Consider the following 20,458-nt stretch of genomic DNA (forward strand, 5'->3'; position numbering starts at 1 on the left):
TTCAATATACACAAATCAGTCAATGTGATACACCATATTAACAAATTGAAGGAGAAAAACTATATGATCATCTCAATAGATGCAGAAAAAAGCTTTCAACAAAATTCAATACCCACTTATGATATAACCTCTCCAGAAAATAGGCACAGAGGGAAATTACCTCAACATAATAAAGGCCATATATGACAAACACACAGCCAACATCATTCTCAATGGTGAAAAACTGAAACCGCCACTAAGATGAGGAATAAGACAACGTTGTCCACTCTCACCACTGTTATTCAACATAGTTTTGGAAGTTTTAGCCACAGCAATCAGAGAAGAAAAAGACATAAAAGGAATCCAAATCGGAAAAGAAGAAGTAAAACTGTCACTGTTTGCAGATGACATGATACTATACATGGAGAATCCTAAAGATGCTACCAGAAAACTACTAGAGCTAATCAATGAGTTTGGTAAAGTAGCAGGATACAAAATTAATGCACAGAAATCTCTTGCCTTCCTATACACTAATGATGAAAAATCTGAAATAGAAATTAAGGAAAAACTCCCATTTACCATTACAACAAAAAGAATAAAATATCTAGGAAGAAACCTACCTAAGGAGACAAAAGACCTGCATGCAGAAAACTATAAGACCCCGATGAAAGAAATTAAAGATGATACAAACAGTTGGAGAGATATACCATGTTCTTGGATTGGAAGAATCAACATTGTGAAAATGACTATACTACGCAAAGCATTCTACAGATTCAATGCAATCCCTATCAAACTACCACTGGCATTTTTCACAGAAGTAGAAGAAAAAAATTCACAATTTGTATGGAAACACAAAAGACCCCGAACAGCAAAAGCAATCTTGAGAAAGAAAAATGGAGCTGGAGTAATCAGGCTCCCAGACTTCAGACTATACTACAAAGCTACAGTAATCAAGGCAGTATGGTACTGGCACAAAAACAGAAATATAGATCAATAGAACAGGATAGAAAGCCCAGAGATAAACCCATGTACATATGGTCACCTTATCTTTGATAAAGGGGGCAAGAATATACAGTGGAGAAAACACAGCCTCTTCAATAAGTGGTGCTGGGAAAACTGGACAGCTACATATAAAAGAATGAAATTAGAACACTCCCTAACACCATATACAAAAATAAACTCAAAATGGATTAAAGACCTAAATGTAAGGCCAGACATTATAAAACTCCCAGAGGAAAACATAGGCAGAACACTCTATGACATAAATCACAGCAAGATCCTTTTTGACCCACCTCCTAGAGAAATGAAAATAAAAACAAAAATAAACAAATGGGACCTAATGAAACTTAAAATCTTTTGCACAGCAAAAGAAACCATAAAGAGACAAAAAGACAACCCTCAGAATGGGAGAAAATATTTGCAAATGAAGCAATGGACAAAGGATTAATCTCCAAAATATACAAGCAGCTCATGCCTCTCAACATCAAAAAGACAAACAACCCAATCCAAAATTGGGCAGAAGACCTAAATAGACATTTCTCCAGAGAAGATATACAGATTGCCAACAAACACATGAAAGGATGCTCAACATCACTAATCATTAGAGAAATGCAAATCAAAACTACAATGAGATATCACCGCACACCAGTCAGAATGGCCACCATCAAAAAATCTACAAACAATAAATGCTGGAGAGGGTGTGGAGAAAAGGGAAGCCTCTTGCACTGTTGGTGGGAATGTAAATTGATACAGCCGCTATGGAGAACAGTATGGAGGTTCCTTAAAAAACTAAAAATGAACTACCATACAACCCAGAAATTCCATTCCTGGGTGTATACCCTGAGAAAACCATAATTCAAAAAGAGTCATGTACCACAATGTTCATTGCAGCTCTATTTACAATAGCCAGGACATGGAAGCAACCTAAGGGTCCATCGCCAGATGAATGGATAAAGATGTGGCACATATATACAATGGAATATTACTCAGCCATAAAAAGAAACAAAACTGAGTTATTTGTAGTGAGGTGGATAGACCTAGAGTCTGTCATACAGAGTGAAGTAAGTCGGAAAGAGAAAAACAAATACCATATGCTAACACATATATATGGGATCTAAAAAAAAAAAAAACAATGGTTCTGAAGAACGTAGGGGCAGGACAGGAATAAAGATGCAGACGTAGAGAATGGACCTGAGGACACAGGGAGGGGGAAGGGTAAGCTGGGACAGAGTGAGAGAGAGGCATGGACATATATACACTACCAAACGTAAAATAGATAGCTAGTGGGAAGCAGCTGCATAGCACAGGGAGATCAGCTCAGTGCTTTGTGACCACCTAGAGGGGTGGGATAAGGAGGGTGGGAGGGAGACGCAGGAGGGAGGGCTTACAGGGATATATGTATACGTAGAGCTGATTCACTTTGTTTTACAGCAGCAACTAACACAACAATGTAAAGCAATTACACTCCAATAAAGATGTTAAAAAAAAAAAGCGAAGAAACCATAAAAGAAAAAGCCAAAAGAAAAATATGAATAAAAACGGATTAAGGTCCACTTCAGCCAAATATGTCATAAAAGAACAGGTTTCTAATTCTGGTCATGACGGAGTCACTGGACCAGCCCTTCTGCTGTAAGCAACCTGAAAACTGGACAAAACACATGCAACTATTGTTTTCAGACATCGGATAACAGGCCGAGCAAAACGAGGATTTGACTGGATGAGCCCAAGAGCCTCCCTGGATTTCTTCCTGGTGGATTTTTCCAGACCACAGGGCAGGGGAAAGGGTGCCACACAGGGCGCGGCAGTCTCACTAGGCTGAGGAGAGAAAGATGGGAGTTTGGGGAGACTGAGCATTCCAGAATTGGGGAGCAGAGTGGAAAGGAGAGTAATGAAGAGAAAGAGCTCCAGAACTTTGCATAGCATTCCCTGGGCAGGCCTACGATGCGATTCCAGTATTTGCTGCAAAATAAAATTGGTCTAGAAATTCTCATTCTAAGCTGAGCTGGCAGAAAGCTGAGTCCCTGGAAGGGTGAATGGGGACAGGAAGAGTCAGAGAAATGGCTCTGAGAGTTAGAAGTCCGAAGACAAGATAAAGCCAGCAACCCGAGAGAAATGAGTTTTTGGAGTTATTTAAAGGGCTGGAAAAATCCAGCTCCAGCCCCACCCTCTACAAAGAAAGTACAGAGAACACCTGGGGTGTCTATGACTTTCTGGGAATTCATACCCCTCCCAAGTCCCTGTAGTTTGTGTTAAACCTCTGCTGTTTTCAACAAACCAACTGGAAGTTCCTAGCTATAAAGCCCTTAAACAAGGTATGCCTGTTTCAAGACAGAAGGTACCCCAAGGGAAGGGAACCAAGGCAGGGAGCAGCAAGCCTGGCAGCTGTCACAGAGACAAGTCCAAACTTTAGTTCATCCGAGTATTTATTGAGGACCTGCTGCCTGACAGGCCTGTGCTGGTTGCCAAGGGAGATACAGAGGCAAAACAAGGCTCTTGCCTTGAGGAGATATTGCTTGTGCTGGGTCACATGAGGTAAACATGTTGGAAAGATTTTTTCAAAAGGACAGGGCAGGAGAAACAAAGGCCAAGTGGAAGGCCCCAGAGAGCAAGCTGAGTTCAGAGGCTCCCAAGGCATCCTGGAGAAGGGGTTCAGCTCCGCCTGCCTTCAGGCTACATCCGGCCCATGGGCTTCTTGCAGACCCACTGGTAGAGGGCGGTACAGTACATGTCATTCCACTTCCGCTGCATGTGAACACAGTCTTCCGTATGCCCATTCTCGTGTAGCCAGTTGTCCGGCTGATTCCTGTCCCAAAACCTGGAAACAAGAGGGCTTTATTATGCTAGATGAAAGAAGTGTCCCTTTGCCCTGCTGTGGCATAAGGAGCTGAAGTGACACAGGTCCCTAATACCCTGGTAGCCCCAGGATGGGGCCAGTGGTGTCCTCAGGATGGCTCTGCTGAGGTTGTCCTTAGTTACTGAGAAAGGAGGGATGGGAAGGGTGTCTGAAGCTGCAAGTCCCCACCCAGAATTCATATTCAGGTACCTTCAGATGGGGGCAAAGCTCCTTGGGACCAGGCCTAAGTAGTAGGGTATAGGATAGGCAAAAACAAACAAAACACAACAAAACAGAAAGACCCACTCATAGGCTGCCTGCCAGCCCAGGACCTGTCCTGTTCTGATGCCCCCGTTTAGGGGTCCAGGCGAGGATCACAGCTATGCTGGTGTACACACACATCACACACACATCACACACACACATCATACACATATATCACACAGAACACTAACACTTCATGGGCAGGGATACACACACAGGACAGAGTCTCTAGCCAGGCCTGCCCGAGACAGTGCCTGGGACGGCACCAGACAGTGGCTGGACTCACGCACTGCTCCCGGCACTGTTGAATGGTGTGCCATCCGCCCAGCGCCAGAAGCCCTGAAAATCGCTGTCAGTGAGCCCAATCCAGTGGTAAGAGGCACTTGTGAACTGTACCAGAAATGCCTGTGGAGGAAAGGCAGGGTCGTGTGACCTCGTGTGAGGAGCTTGTTCACCAGGCCGCATGGAAGAGGAATCCAAGCCACGCCCTCCCTAGTCCCAGGGACATAAAGCCCACTTTCCAGGAGCTGGGCCCCCTCCCTATGCGTTCCATGGTTTTCCAGATCTAGGGCAGCAGCCAGGTCACCTCAGGAAAGTCCAGCTCTCCCATGTTGACCTGGTGAGGAGTGTGGCCTTACTGGGACAAAGACAGATCTGGTCACAGTTTTTTTAAGAAGATGTGTTTTACAAAATAGCATGTCCTTTGGCGGACAGACAAGAACAGTCTCAGGAGAATCACAAGGGTTGGACAGGTCTGTAAGTTAAATTTGACCAAACCTACAGTGGGCCCTTGTCAATAACCTTAGTAACTTCTGATAAGAAGCTTCGGCATATGGGCCACTCTAGGGCTCTATTGCCTTTGGTGGTCCTCAAACTCATATGTGTGTCTGGACTTCCCAAGAAGCCTGCATCTTCTGCTCATGGACCTTCCATAGCCATTAGATGAACTGACATGAAAATCAAGATTGACAACTAGAGAGGAAGACTGAGAGAAAAATGAGGGAATGGGGAGGGAAGGTTGCACCCAACACATTAAGGGTGCCACCTCCCTCTGCCCTTCTTCTCTGCTGACTCCTCTGGGTGTCTCCCTCATTCACTAAGGACATTGGGGTTTGCTGTCAGTGCTTGTACGTCCAGAGCAAGATGCTCATCACAATTCACTAAATATTTGCTCCCTGACTGACAGAGGCGGCGTGAAGATCTCCGCCATGCCCACTCCAAGAGGGGGAAGGCCAAAGCACCAAAGTCCCTGATACCACCTCAACCCCAGCAGCACCACCCAAGCCCACAGCTCTGACCTGCTCCTCCTCAGAGGTCACCGAGGCCAGGTGGGCTCCCTGGGACACACAGAACTGCTCAGCCTCCTCCCAAGTCTTCTTGGCAAGAGAAAAGTAATACAGGCTCCCACTGTAGGACTTCCAGCCTTGCAGGATCAGCTGGAGGAGTTGATCTGGAGCAAAGGTAGGGGAGGAGAGAGAGCCAGGAGTTGGCTGTGGACCCTGATCTGTCCAGGGACTGACCACTGAGGGTCACAAGCCCATGCAATGCTTGATGCCCAGTGCTGCAGGGGCACGGTCTGGGAGGGTTCACTCCCAGCCCACTGCCCAGCAGCAGCTCAGGACATCTGGCTCCATCACTCCGGGGATATTCAGACAGCTCTGCTACCCAGCAATGCTCTTTCGAGGCTCCTGCTTCCTAGCTATACTACCCTCTTTCCCAACTCATTGCTATCACCTGACAGTTCTCTGCACCTCGATTCCTGCCATTTCCCTGGGAGAGTTCACAGCCAACCTGTAGCGTCCCTCATTTCCTTGATTTCATCTCCATCCACTTCAGCTGCCCACAACCAGGACCACACTTAGGACCTCTTCATCCCCTGGTCTGCCTGACCTCACAATTTCAGACTCTAATAGCTCATCCCGTGAGCACACACCCTGATTCGTTCAGCTGTTTCATCTCTCCTGTCCTGACACTCTCTCTTCTTTAACATCATCCTTATCACAGCTGCTTGAAATGGTGCCAAAACAGACTCACTTATTCATTCATTTATTCTTCTGTTCAACATTCCTCAACTTCTATGGATCAGGGACTGTTATAGAGAAATCAGTAAGACATGATTCATGCCCTCAAGGAAATCACTGTCTAGTAAATGAGACAGATGCTCAAAACGGTGTTGAAGATGCATTGATTGAAAACCATTGCATGTTAGAGGCACAAAAGAGGGTGTGGTCTATTTCACCTGGGCTGGAAGTGGGGCTCAGGAAGGACACCTTAGGTGAGAGGTCACTTGAGCTGAGTCTTAAAAGACTGAGGAAGAGTGTTCCAGATAGGCAGTACCAAGGAGAGCATTCCAGGCAGGGGACAGAGTAGTCGCAAAAGCATGAAGGTGTGAAACAGCATGGCATAGCCTGATCTGTTCAAGTACTGGAACGGTCAGTGCACAAGGGATGGGAAATGAACACGGACAGGTTCACCAGCACAAGATCGCACATCCCATGTAAAGGAGTTTGGAAGATTTTTCCTGTGAGCAGTGGGAAGCCCTGAAGGGTTTTAAAGAAGGATCATGATATGCTTAGATTTGCACTGTGAAAATGTCAGCCTGGTGACGGTGTGGACGCTCAACAGGAAGAAGGCAATCTTAATCGGGCCAGAGACACCGATTACAACACAACTGCAATGTCTGAATAATAAATGGTGAGTGTGTAAACCAGGGGTTTTCAAAGTGTGGTCCCAGGACCGGCAGCATCAGCACCTGGGAACTTGGTAGAAATGCTGATTCTCAGACTCACCCCAGACCCGCTGAATCCAAAATTGTTTTTTGACAATCTGCGTTTTAACAAGTGATTCTGACACACTCCAAAGTCTGAGAAACAGCAGTCTAAACCAAGGACTAGGTAAACTACAGCCCACCAGCAGCTTCTTTTTATAAATAAAGTTTTATTGGAACACAGCCATGCCCTTTAGTTTACAGACTGTCTTTGGCTCCTTCATCATTACAACAGCAGAGATGTTGCAACAGAGACTGTTCGGCCAAAAGCCCAAAATATCGACTGTGTGGCCCTTTAAGAAGAAGTTAAACTAATGGTTCTTAGCCCCAACTGCCCATTAGAACCACCTAGGGAGCTTTTAAAAAACTCTGATGCCCAGGCTGCATCCCAGAACCACCCCTCTCCCCAAAGAAAAGTCAGAGTTCTGGAGGTTCGTTCCAGGCATCATTCTTGAAAAGCTCATTGGGTGATTCCACTGTGTCCCCAAGGTGGAGAAGCATTGGTCCGTACCAAAGCAGTAGCAAGATATAGGAGGGAGTTAAGAGGACAGCATAGGAGAGCCATTAAGAAGAGAAGACTTCCAGGCTCCTGACAGAGGGCAGCAGAGCAAAACAGTAGAGTTGGTCCTCAGCGCTGTCTGTCAAGCCCCTCATTTGTCAGCCCCATCTTTTCAGCAGATGCTCCAAATGGCCCCCTCCCTCACAATTCCCTCCCTCTTCTCTCACCAGGGACCGCCTGCTCTGCAGAGACACCACTAAATGTCAAGCTCCCTCAGTGTCGTGTACCCACATCTGCAAACCTGGGTGAACATCTACTTCCACACCTCCTCCCCTCCCAGCCTCAGAGGTTCAAGTACTATCCCAACCCTTCAAGGCCAATCACTCAGCTGTGCATTTCATTCTCTCCTCTCTCTCTCTTTCTGTCTCCCCCCATCCACCACTGTCTCCCCAACCCCACCCCACCCCCCGGGTCTCTCTCTCCTTCAATCTCCTCCCTCTTCGCTGGTGCCTTTTTCTGACCCGCAGATCAAGCCTATCCTAATTTAGAAAAACCCTCTCAAGGAAGTACACCAAAATATTAGCAGTGGGTTCTTATTGTAGAAATGGACATTTTTACAGAAATACAAGTTGTCATAGTCTCATCTTTCTATTTTTCAATATTTGCCACATTGTCTATAATTAATATGTAAGTTTTGTGATATTAGTATGAAAGATACAGGTTGTTTTTTAATCCCCCCTTCTACCCTTCCATCCCCTTCACCTTGGCCTCATCTCTCTCCTCTTCTCAGCTAAGACCCCTGAATGACTTGGGCACCTGATCTCTCATTCACGCCCCACTGACCATGGTCTGGCCTCCAGGCCACATACAACTCTCCACTGAAACTTTATTCCAATGACTTACTAATTGCCTGAAGTTAGCGGTTGCTTATTGATTTTTTTACCTGGCCTCTCTTAGATATTTGCCAGAATTAGCCACTCCCTTCTTGAAATGCTCTCCTTCCTTGGCTTCCCCAACTGCACATCTCCTAGTTGTCCTCCTGCCTCTGAGACTGCCTTCTCCAGTATCCTTCAAAAACACCTCTTTCCCTTCTTGCCACCTAAAGGTTGACTTCCTGTTTCCACCCTCAGCCTCCTCCTCACGAAGCGTTTTATCTCATGCAAACTCCCCACTCCCACTGCCACAACCAGAACCAGCACACCCAGGGCTCCTGCATCTCTCTGCACAGCAGGGCCCCTCTCCTACTCTCCAGACAGCCTGCAGATGATGGCCACTTGAATACCCCCAAAGCATCTCAGACTCAGCATGTCCAAATCTTGCTGCTTATCTTCCTCTTTTATTCCCTGTCTCAGCCTGGAGACCCATCTAGCCAGCCCCCTTGAAGCCCTTCGATAGATCCTCATTTCCTGAAGGACAAAACCCCAGCTCAGGGACTTCCCTGGTGGTCCAGTGGCTAAGACTCTGTACTCCCAATGCAGAGGGGCTGGGTTCAATCCCTGGTCAGGGAACTAGATCCCACATGTCACAACGAAGAGTTCGCATGCCGCAACTAAAGAGTCCGTGTGACACAACTAAGATCCAATGAAGCCAAATAAGTAAACATTTTTTTTAAAATTTAAAAGTACATTAAAAAAAAAAGAAATCCAAGCTCAGAGGCCTTCCGCATCTAGCTGGTGTCTCTCCAGGTCTGCCTTCCTTCTTCACATAGTGTTTTTCCAGCCACAGTCATCAACCCACTAATGGGTTGTACTCAGGTTGTAGGGTTTTTTGGAGAATAGATTATAAAATAATATTTATAATAATAATAAATAATATTATAAAATATTAAAGTAGATTATAATCTATTATAAATAACAGATTATAAAATATTACCATTCATGTGGTAAACGTTTTGCTTTCTGAAATGTGTGTGTGTGTGTGAGTGTGTGTATGTGACACATAATTATACTGGGTCACAATGTAAGATGGATTTCATGCTGTAGTTACATTCAAAACAGTTTGAAAGCCACCACTCTGGCCCCTGGCTACTGTCCTTTCAGCCTGTGCCTCATCAACCACCCACTTGGCCACAGTCCTGTCAGACAGAACTGCCTGAAGTTTCTGGAACCTCATGGTTCACATCTCCATGCCTGTGACCTGCTGTTCCCTTATCCTATCTGCTTGGCGAGCACCTACTGGTCCTTCAGGACTCAGTTCAAGGGCCAAATTACCATCGAAGCATCTTTTGATCCTTTCTCCCCCGGAAGATTTCCTCCCCCCTTGGAAGATCCTTGTCTACACCAGAGGACATCAGCCCGGTGAAGATCCCTTCTTTTCCTTCTTTTTTGCTCCTCCCCAACCCCAGTTTTTAGACCTGCTCCCAACATAGCACCTCTTACGCCTTTTGTGCAAGGCTGCTCTACCCGCCTGCAAGCTTCAGGGGTAGGCATCACATCTTGTTCATCTTTATGCTCCTGACACATCCTAGGGCCTCAAAACAGTTTTGTCAGATGAATGCAAGAATGCTGGGTACTTAGTTAAATGCTTTCTGTGTGTTAACTCATTTGATCCTCACTGGAAGCAGATATTAGTGTCTCCACTTTGCAGATGAGAAAAGTGAAGGTCAGAGAAGGTGAACAACTTGAGGAAAATCACAGCATCTGGGCTAGCAGGAAGTCGGAAATAAGGCCGTGCTAGCACACTCTGTCTCTGTTACACACCTCCACCAGATCTCATTTGTTTCCCAGATGTTTGTTTTGTCACTCTGGTCAGATGATAAGCAGGGATTATGCCGCCTTTGGTGGGGTCCAGACCCTCTCCAGCACCCACACTTCTTCCCAGGGGGGTGCATGTAGAAGTAATCAAAAGGCTGAAGGGACAGGAGACTCTACCCTCCCCAGCCCCGCCTCTAACTTACTTTGGGTCCTCTGGAGCTGCTCCTGTGAAGCAGACGCTGCGCGGAGGGTCTCCAGGCTACCCTGCTCCTCCTGGATTTTCGTAGTCATTGCTTTGGTGTTCTCCAAATCCTCTTTCAACCTGTGGACCTCAGCTCTGGCCTCCTGCAGATTTCTCTCTAACATCTGGGTCTTGGAATTTAAGGCCGCAGCATCCTTCATTCCTTGTTTTAAGGTCTGTATCTCTCGGCTGGCGTTTCTCAAAAGACCATCTAACACCTGAATCTTGGAACTTAAGGCAATGGCGCTTTCTAGCTCTGTTTTTAATACTCGCATCTGAGCGTCTGTCTGTTCCAGGCGACCATTTACTGTTTGGGTCTGGGCAGTGACAGTTTCCAAATCTCTTTTTAACAGGCGAATCTCATCACCAGCCCTTTCCAAATGACCTCTTAATACCTGAATCTCAGCACTGGTGTTGCCTAAACTGCCTTTTATAAAGGCCTGGGTCTGGGAGTTTAAAGCATTTGTATTTTGCAGACTTCCCTTTAGCTTCTGCATCTCAACAGTAGCACCTTCCAAACTACTTCTTAAAACTTTCTGCTGGGCCCTTAAATCATTGACACTATCCAGATCGCCTCTCAAAACATGGATCTGGGCATTAACATTCTTTAAACTACTGTTTGCCAATCGGACCTGAGCATCTGCCGTTTCTAACCCTGCCTTCAACACCTGGATCTCCGTGTTGGCATTTTCTAAGCCTCTGCTTAACATATGGAGCTCAGTGCTAGTGTTTTCTAAACCGCTTCTTAAGAAACTCTGGATCTGGGAATGTGAAGCTTGTGTGTCTTCCAGATCTCCCTTTAGCTTCTGCATCTCAGAAGTGGTCCCCTCCAAGGAACTTCTTAACATCTGGGTCTGGAAACTCAAGTTGCTGGCATCCTTTAAGATGCCTTTTACCATCTGGAGGTCAACACTGGCATTTTCCAGATGACCACCGAGCATCTGGATCTGAGAACTGACATTGTCCACCCTGTACGTCAACATCTGGATCTCCACGCTCCAGGTGCTGGAATTCTCCACATGCCCTTTAAACATCTGGATAGCCTCTTGCAGCTCTGCCTCCCTGCCAAAGTGGTAGGGATCTGGAGGGAGGAAATGGAGAAGGCAGCTAAGAGGCCCATTACATAGGGAAGCCATTCGTTACGTGGGCCAACCAGAGTGTTCTTAAGATTTCCAAGGGAAATGTCTATGAGTTCTCCTCAAGAAGCCTGTAACCACCCAGACCCTGGGAATGGGCGCCTGAGAATGTAAACCCAAAAACGAAATAAAGGCCTACTTAACTATCCCATGTGAACTGGGGAGCAGAAGGACTGAAATACTTGCCTACTGGATTATTTTGCCATTGTAATTGAACTTGAAAATAACTGATGATATCATTGACAGCTGTTGATGTTTAATTCCACTGAAATTTCACCACTAGATGGGTCATTATGGTAAAGAAAATAGGTAAGAATAAAGCCCATATTTAGTCCTACACTGTATTTGTACACTAAGCGTGAAGCCTCTTGATACACAATTTTTACTACCTAAAAAACATGTAGGCCAGGGCTTCCCTGGTGGCGCAGTGGTTGAGAGTCCGCCTGCCGATGCAGGGACGTGGGTTCGTGCCCCAGTCCGGGAAGATCCCACATGCCGCGCAGCGGCTGGGCCCGTGAGCCATGGCCGCTGAGCCTGCGCATCCGGAGCCTGTGCTCCACAATGGGAGAGGCCACAAGAGTGAGAGGCCTGCGTACCGCAAAAAAACCCCACAAGAACATGTAGGCCACAAATATAGAAATTTTAGAAAGTTTCTGATCACAAATTCATGGGGTGAAAAAAACAGAAACAAAATAAAATAGGTACCCGTGGAGGAAGCATTCTGCTCAATCATAAGGCTATGGTGGAAGTCCTCCAGGTGACACTGAACCCGGAGCTGCAACAGCCTTTTAAAGGGCTGGCACCCCCAATGTTATGTAGGGCAAGGGTCCTTATAGAACAATTTGAGGATGTGGGAGACCCGAGTGAAAGGCTTTGGTCATTGGGGTCATTCAAGGAAACTCTGTAGCCCCTTCCATCTGCATGGTTTTTCCTACCAAATCCACCTGCAGCTCTCTCTGGTTCTTCTAGCACCCTCTGTGAACCTCATGAGCTAGGACGTAAGTTCAGACATTCATGGTGTGAGGCTCCCATTCCAGCCTCCTTTCAGGAATAGGGAGAAGAACCCAAGTAGGCAAGGACCCTTTCTGGAGGATTCCTGCCCTATTTCTAAAGCCCTGCCTAGGTAAGTGTGTGAGACCTCAGCCACTGTGCTGAGGTAAGACCAGGAGGGCCTTCGATCAATGGAACAGAATAGAGAACCCACACCTGTATGGACGATTGATTTCCAACAAAGATACAAAGGAGAAAGGATAATTGTTTCTACAATTGTATACCCATATGCAAAAAGAAAAAATGAGCTTCAAACCAAACCTTGCATCATTATTCAAAAAATTGACTCAAAATGAATCATAGACCTAAATGTAAAACCCAAAAACTATAAAATTTCCAGAAGGAAACATAGAAGAATGTCTCTGTGACCTTGGTATAGGCAGATTTCTTAGATACAGACCAAAAGGACAATCCGTAAAAGAAATAAAAAGTGGATAAATTAGACTTCAGCAAAATTTAAATTTTGTTAAGAGAATAAAAAGACAAGCCACAGACTAAAGGAAAATATTCACAAATCACATGACTGATAAAGGTCAAAAGAAGAGTATGTACTATAAATCCTTTTATATAAAACTCTAGAAAAAGCCGAGTAATCTATATTACAGCAAGCAGGTCAGTGGTTGCCTGGGAACGAAAGGAGGAGAAGAGAGGGAGGATGACAAAGGGTACAAGTGGACTTTGCGGGGAGGGTGTTGAATATGTTCATTATCTTGATGGTGATGATGTTTCACGTGTTTATACGTATGTCAAAACTTAGTTTGTAGGCTTTAAATATGTATACTGTATTATGTGCCAATTATACCTCAAAAAATCCATTTTAAAAAAAAGCAAGATAATGCCTTTCTGTGAGGAGCGTGGCCCTGAGGGTATCAGGGAAGAAGCGTGTCCGAAGGGTCTGGGCATCCAAGGTCCCAGCTCCCTCCCACCCACCCCCTACTGTGGCTACTTACAGTCGTGTGCCTTGAGGAACTGCCCAGTACTGTTGTGTTCCGGAAACTCTTGGAGGGAGGCGTATGTCTCCAGTGCAGGTCTTCGGTGCTGTAAAGCTGAGATACCCCATTCCCAGGTCGGCATAATCCCTCAGCACTGAGCCTGGAGGAACAGGCTGCCCTACCTCCACTCAGGGTTCCAGAGGGGATGGGGGAAGACGGCACCAACGACCCCTCAGAGCTCCCCTCATGGGCCTCATCTCTTGGGAGGCTCCCCTTGGACAGGCCTTGGTCAGGTCCCAGGAAAGCTCTGGTTCGGGCCTGGGACTAGAGGTGGAGTGACCCTCCTGGGAGTAGAGGGCGTACATCTGGGGCTCTTTGGGACCTTGAGGTAGGAAGGAGAGAGTCAGCCGAGTTCGGGTCACCTAGGAGCTTACCCACAATGAAGAGAGCCACAAGAGAGGAGACCACGGTCGTGGCCAGAAAGGCCAGGATGGCCTGCAAATGCCTCGGCATCTTGGGGGCTGCAGGAGCCACTGCCCCGGGGTCCAGCCCTGCAGGGGAGAAGCCAGGGTCCGGGAGGAGACTGTGCTGTGCGGGCAGACAGGCTCCGCCTCTTGGGTTCCCTCTCCTGGCTGCCCGCTGGGGCTGAGAACACTTGCCACACTTAACCTTGGGGAAGGGCAATGAGTGCTCGCAGACGTGCACCAGGGCTCGTGGAGGCTGTGGTAGCAACATAAAGGCTAAGAGAAGACCACGGCCTGGAGCCTGGAAGGCGTGCACAGGGCACAGAACCTGGCACAACCAAGGTGTCATTTGAATGAAAGCAGAAAGAAGGGAGGGCAGGAGACCCAGCAGGAACTCTGACCTCAGCGCCCCAGGGCCAGCCTTTCTCCATCGATCCTGACCGGGGTGAGACGCAGAGCCCTTGGGGGTTGACATGGGTCAGTCCTGGAGCCTCCCTGGCTGGGTCAGAAAGTACCCCATGGGTGTCCTAAAAAGGCTATGCCTGGGAGTCTGGGGGCTGAGTGTACAGGGAAACCCACTACAAGGGGGAGAGACGAGTCCCTAAGGCCTCATGGGACCAGCCCAGTGTGCAGAGATGGGATTCAAAACCAGTCCCCCTAAATTCAAAGTTCACTCTCTTTCTCTCGCCAGGTTGCCATCCCCAAGGAAAAGGGTCCGGGGAGATTTCACATGGAGACTGGGTGTGGGCCGCAGGCTCTCTGTCCTCACCTGCCTCACCTTCTGCCCTGCCTGCTAATTCTGGAAGCTGAGCCAGCACTGAGCCTGCCAAGCAGGGGCTGAGGAAACTGGCGGGGGGCTGGGGCCCAGCAGGCCAGTCCCTGGCGAGGACGGGCTGGGGCCCCAGTTTTCTCACCTCGGGAGCACAGGGAGACACTCTGGTTGCCTGTGCAGAAGCGGACCTCGTCACCCCTCATCTCTGCTTCCTTCATCCTCCAGTACTATCCCTGACCCGGGCTCCTAAAGGTCACGCTGCGGGCCAGCAGTGGTGGGAAGTGAAGCTGCGATACCCCGATTTATATGCTCCTGAGTCATTCCTAACCAGCTCTGCCTGCCTCCCTCCGCTGCTGACTTTGCAGAAGCGCCCCATCTGGGCTCTTCCCCTCAAGTCTCCCAGGCGCCAGTCTGCACCCCCATTCTCCCGCTCCCTCAGCACCATTCTCTGCCCTCCCCTCAGGCCCATCCTCCCCCTCTCCGTGCTCCAGTGTAGCCCCAAACACTAACCTCTGCCTCAATGTCACAGACACTTTTCACCGGCCACTTAGGAGGGGGTCAGGGGTTCTTTCTCAGCTTTGCAGAAAAAACATCCTGTGACCCATGGCTGACTCTTAATCCCAGCCCCAGACGCTCTTAAATAACAGGAGGTCAGGTAAGGGAGGAGGCTGGGTCAGTGTAAGCAGGTGTTTGCAGGTCAAAGGAAGGGCTGAGGTGACTCTCTGCCCACTCAGGACCTCACACCTGGCATGACAAGAAAGGGATTCTAGTGGAATAAAAAACTTATTTCGTCTCAATCCCGGTCCCTAGAACAGAGCTCCTAAAATGCTTGGAATTTTCTGAGTGACAGGAGTGTCTTTTGTTATTCAAAACAAACCCTTTTCAACAACACTTGAGTTTATGCTAACAAGGGGACTGAGAATACACCCCTAGATAGCTTCTAGATGGGAGATAGTCTCAGAAAGACTAAACTCTCACCTCTCTTATTGGGTTATAAAAGCTCATAAACACCAAGAGAGATTCAAGGAGTTTTCAAGAAGTTTCCTGGCTGGTGAACACGCCTACATACTAGAAGGGTGTTGCACCCCACCTCCATGGGGACAGAGGCTCCCATGCTGCCAGGCCCCTTCTGTACTTCTGTACCCCTGCATGGCGCTCTTCATTTGTATCCTTCATCATAAACTTTAATAGTAATTACAGGGCTTCCCTGGTGGTGCAGTGGTTGAGAGTCCGCCTGCCGATGCAGGGGACGCGGGTTCGTGCCCCGGTCTGGGAAGATCCCACATGCTGCGGAGCGGCTGGGCCCGTGAGCCATGGCCGCTGAGCCTGCGCGTCCAGAGCCTGTGCTCCGCAGCGGGAGGGGCCACAGCAGTGAGAGGCCCGCGTACCGCAAAAAAAAGAAAAAAAAAAAAAAGTAATTACAGTGTTTTCCTGAGTTCTGTGAGTCATTCTAGTGAATTATCGACCTGAGAGGGGTCATGGGGTTCCCCAGATTTGCCGTCGTCTGGGCAGAAGTGTGGTTGCCTGGAGAGCCTGCCTGCACCTGGCATCTGAAGTTGGGGTGGTCTTGTGGGACTGAGCCCCTCACCTGTGGGGTCTGTGCTAACTCCAGGGGTGGGTGTCAGAATTGAATTGAATTGTAGGACACTCAGCTGATGTCAGAAAACACCACACATCTAGTGTCAGAAGTGATGTCAGAAAACATCAAAGAGGACCTAACGTAATCCAAGATCTCACCTCAAGCTGACTGCATCCGTGCTCCCCTCAGTTGATCAGGTTCAGGACTAACTCAGAAGAAACTGCAGGGTAAGCCAACGTGCTGCTTTACAATGAGACCTGTAACTCCCAGGAGGAACAAACACTGCGTCAGGGGGTTCCTGCTGCTTCTGGACCAAGACCTAGGAGTGAGCCATCCCAGTGGAGCTGTGCAGCCCCAAGTTCCCACCCCCATGGGGGTGACCAGCTGGACAGAATCAGTAGCCCCAATGGCTAGTCAAGGCAGCCCTCCTGAAGTCAGCTCTGAGGATGACTGTAGATTCTCGCTCGTCGGTTCCCCATCAGTCCAGAGTTACAATCTTATCGAAATGGATCACATTTTCTTTATCTCATGAAAATCTAATTATGGCTTTGTCCCCTATCTCACCAGCGGCCCATTTACGAGATGTCAGTTTCCTTGCAAGTTGCTTGTTCCATCGAAATTGTGTTGATTTTTCCCGTTTTCACCTTCAGTCCCTGCATCTTATTCCCACAGTGTTTTCCCAAATGCTGGAGTCAGCCTCCCATAGGGCCCCGAGCACCACCTGAGAAGCCCACTGTCCGGCTTCCGTGGTGGAGAAGCCACACTGAACGTTGCCTCCTCCTGCGGCCAGGCCAGGAGAGCAGCTTAGGTCCAGCAGGAGCCTGTGTCATGCACGGCCACTGTCAACGCAGCCACAGCCAGCTGGGAGCACAGCTCGTCGGCAGGGCGAGGAGGGGAGTGCCTGCCTACACCCAGCTCCTGATGCTATGGCAGTGTGTGTGTGTGTGAGTGTGTGTGTGTATGTGTGTATGTGTATATATGTATTGTGTGATATATGTGTGCATGTGTATATTTGTATATGTGTATATTTGTGTATTGTGTATCCAAATATTGCGTATATGGTTATGTGTATGTGTATTATGTGTATATGTGTGTGATATATGTGTATGCATGTGTGTGTATACGTGTGTGCATGAGTATATGTGTGCATGGTGTGTATGTGTGTGTTTATATGTGTATGTGTGTGTATATGTGTGGTGTGTGTATATGTGTATGTGTGTATATGTGTAGGCTTATGTGTGGTGTGTGGTGTGCGTATATGTGTGTATGTTTATGTGTGGTGTGGTGTGTGTGTGTTTGATATGTGTATGTGTTTATGTGTGTATATATGTGTGTATATATGCATGGTATGTGTATATGTGCATGTTGTGTGTGTGTGTGTGTGTGTGTGTGTATGTGTGTGTGGAGAATACAGAGCCACCATCCACAAGCCTGCTACCTCCTGCCAGTTGAAAGCTGAGCAGATAGGAGAGGACACAGGAAAATGTGAAGTCCATAACAGCACTGCCTGAGACCCCAGGAGTGTCCAAGTGGGAGGGGAGCTGCCAGAAGTACCCTCCAAGAGGCTTGTAAGAGGCCCAGGGGAGCAGCAGAAAAGAAAGGGCCTGCCTTGGTTTCTGTTTCCCCACATACAGGAAGGGCCCACGTCAGCCCTCTCAGGAGCTGTTTCCTCCTGGGCCTGAAAAGCTGAGAGAACCTCAAAAGCAGAACTTTGGAGAACCCTTGCTCAGCTAGAAGGGCGAGGTCTGGGCCAGGAAGGGGCACAGTCCTCCAGGCTTGATCAGCAGGACTCCTCCTCTTGCCCCCTTCCCTGTGCCCAATCCCCTCCCCACTCCAGGCTCCCAGCTCTTATTCCTCCCACAAGAACATAATCTGCTAGCAGGAAAGAAGCACCAGGAGGTTTCTAATCCTTGCCGAGAGGTTTCTCTGTTCTCTGGCCAGAAAAAGTCAAATGGACGTCTTATACATTAACACTTAGAACCACTCATTGGTCAGGACCTCTCACAGGTTGGTTGTCCCTGTCTCTGCTGAATGGTACAGGGCCGTCCTCCTAGAGATGCAGACCCTTAGCTTCAGACACCCCAGAAGTTTTTGATCAGCCATATCAACCCCTTACAACACAGGGTGAACAGCTGGGAGTGGCTGATCCCACAGTTTTGATGGAAGGAAGAGACCCACGGCTGCAAGCAGGGCCCTGGGCAGCTGTGAACTAACAGTCTCGTTCCTTCAGGCATCTCTCCCGGGATTAGTCTTGAGAAGCATCCTGCCCTCGTGCTCAGTCTTCTGGCAGGGGTGAGGCTGAGCCCGTACCCAATGCCCAGGATTAAGCCTATGGCTCAGTCAACGTAACCCATCTCCCTGACCTCCATTACTGCTTCAGGGCTGGGCATGTGACCCAATGCTGGGCTTTTGCTGAAACTATTGGAAAGGGGAAATTCTTTCCTCTGAAGTTACAGAGCTGTGAGGTTCTAAGCTTGGAGCTACCCAGATCACCATTGGGGAGAGTCCGCCTGGCATCAGCGCCAAAGCAGAGGCAGCCAAGGGCAGGGCTGGAGACAGATAGCTTTGTGGTATGACATGAGAAAGAGAAAAAAAGAAGGAAGGAAGGAAGGAGGGAGGGAAGGAGGGAGGGAGGGAAGGAAGAAAGGAAGGAAAGAAGGAAGAAAGGAAGGAAGGAAGGAAGGGAGGGAAGGAGGGAGGGAGGGAAGGGGAGGGGAGGGGAGGGAAGGGAGGAAGGAAGGAAGAGGGAGGGAGGAACGAGGGGAAAGAAGGAAGATAGATAGATACATAGATGCATAGACAAATAAAGCATAAAACAGAAAAATAAAATATTATAGCATGTACCTGCTCACAAGAGCTAGGATCAGTCAGTCAGTAAGAGTGGGTCAAATATTTTTTCTCCTCTTCTTTCTCCTCCTCTTCCAAAAATATGGATTTTTTTCAACAGCATTTCATTGCAACATTCAGAGAAGGCATGTCAATCATTGTTAGCCTGCAGAATCAGAAAAAATATATAATACTATAATAAAATAAATACCCAAGTTGGATGAGACAAAATTCTCACCTGTCCTTGGCTCCCAACTTTCCAGCTTAAAATGGAAACAATCCTGGAATTTCATTAGACATATTATCGTGTCCATGACCTGAGACAAGGACTAAAGCTCTGTCAATGCTGGACTTCTTGGGTAAGGACCCACTGCCAGCAGAAGGGCAGGTACCCGTGTAGTGACCTCACTGGAGAGGTAAGCCCTGCCTGCGGGGGTAAGTGAGCCAAGGTCACACGGCAAGGCAAAGCAGCAGCCGTCCCAGTTTCCTGAAGGGAGGAGGGCCTGGCAATGCGACACTGGTTGGTTACAGAGTGGGGCACAGACTCCAAATAAAAATACATCCTCACTGACCCAGGCTCCTTCAGTTTGCAGAAAAAGCAATGGGCAGGGTCATGGGGGCAGGTCGTATCGCAGGATACACGTGCACAGGACCCAGGAGTGTCAGGAGGGCTGGACTGCATCTGAGGTGATTCCAGGAACCTCAGCAGCCTGGCTCTTGGGCCTTCACTCTGCTGCCCTCCCTTCTGTGTCTTGCCTATTCCCTCCTCTGCACCATTCTCTTTTCTCTGCCAGATATATTCCTCATGTGGTTTGCTTCTCTGCCTCACAGCTTCTGCGTATTCTTAGTTTCTGCAGGCGCCCCATGGTGGCCCCTCCAGCCTTTCTCTAACTCAGCGCCCTTCCAACTCAACTTCTTTCTGTTAACTGCCTCAATCCCTGGGTATTTCCAAGTTCAAATTCTTTTCCAGAGAAGTGTTCAGAGAGTCCCATTCATCCCTTCACATCAGGACCAACAAGAGATTCCTGGCCAGCCTTGTTCTTATCACTTCCTATTTACCCCAGTGGTGAGTGTCTTAGTCAATTCAGGCTGCTATAGCAAAAACATCCCAGTCTAAGAGGCTTACACAAGAGAAATTTCTTTCTCACGGTTCTGGAGGCTGGGAAGTCCAAGGTCAGGATGCTGGCAGACTCAGTCCCTGGTGAGGGCTCTGTTCCTGGTTTGTGGATGGCTGTCTTCCGTTGTAAACTCACAGGATGGAGAGCAGACAGAGAGAGGCAAGCTCTCATGTCTCTTATTTAAAAAAAAAAATTTAGTTATTTACTTTGGCCGCACCAGGTCTTAGTTGTGGCCCGTGGCATCTTCGTTGCGGCATGCGGGATCTAGTTCTCAGACCACGGATGGAACCCAAGCCCCCTGCATTA

General features: G+C 48.1%; 1 protein-coding gene across 1 annotated transcript; it reads right to left on the reverse strand.

The window, feature by feature from the left end:
* Positions 1-3,648: 3,648 nt before the first annotated feature.
* On the reverse strand, positions 3,649-14,832 carry CLEC4F (C-type lectin domain family 4 member F). The gene is made up of 6 exons (XM_027131638.1): positions 14,772-14,832; positions 13,828-13,944; positions 10,238-11,356; positions 5,374-5,525; positions 4,362-4,480; positions 3,649-3,793 (listed from the first exon to the last, which is right to left on the reverse strand). The coding sequence occupies exons 1-6, from the start codon at positions 14,830-14,832 to the stop codon at positions 3,649-3,651; spliced, it is 1,713 nt and encodes a 570-aa protein (XP_026987439.1).
* Positions 14,833-20,458: the final 5,626 nt, after the last annotated feature.

Source organism: Aethalodelphis obliquidens, unplaced genomic scaffold, assembly GCF_003676395.1.
Source record: "Aethalodelphis obliquidens isolate GAN/ISIS:26980383/991018 unplaced genomic scaffold, ASM367639v1 scaffold40, whole genome shotgun sequence".
Taxonomy (NCBI): domain Eukaryota; kingdom Metazoa; phylum Chordata; class Mammalia; order Artiodactyla; family Delphinidae; genus Aethalodelphis; species Aethalodelphis obliquidens.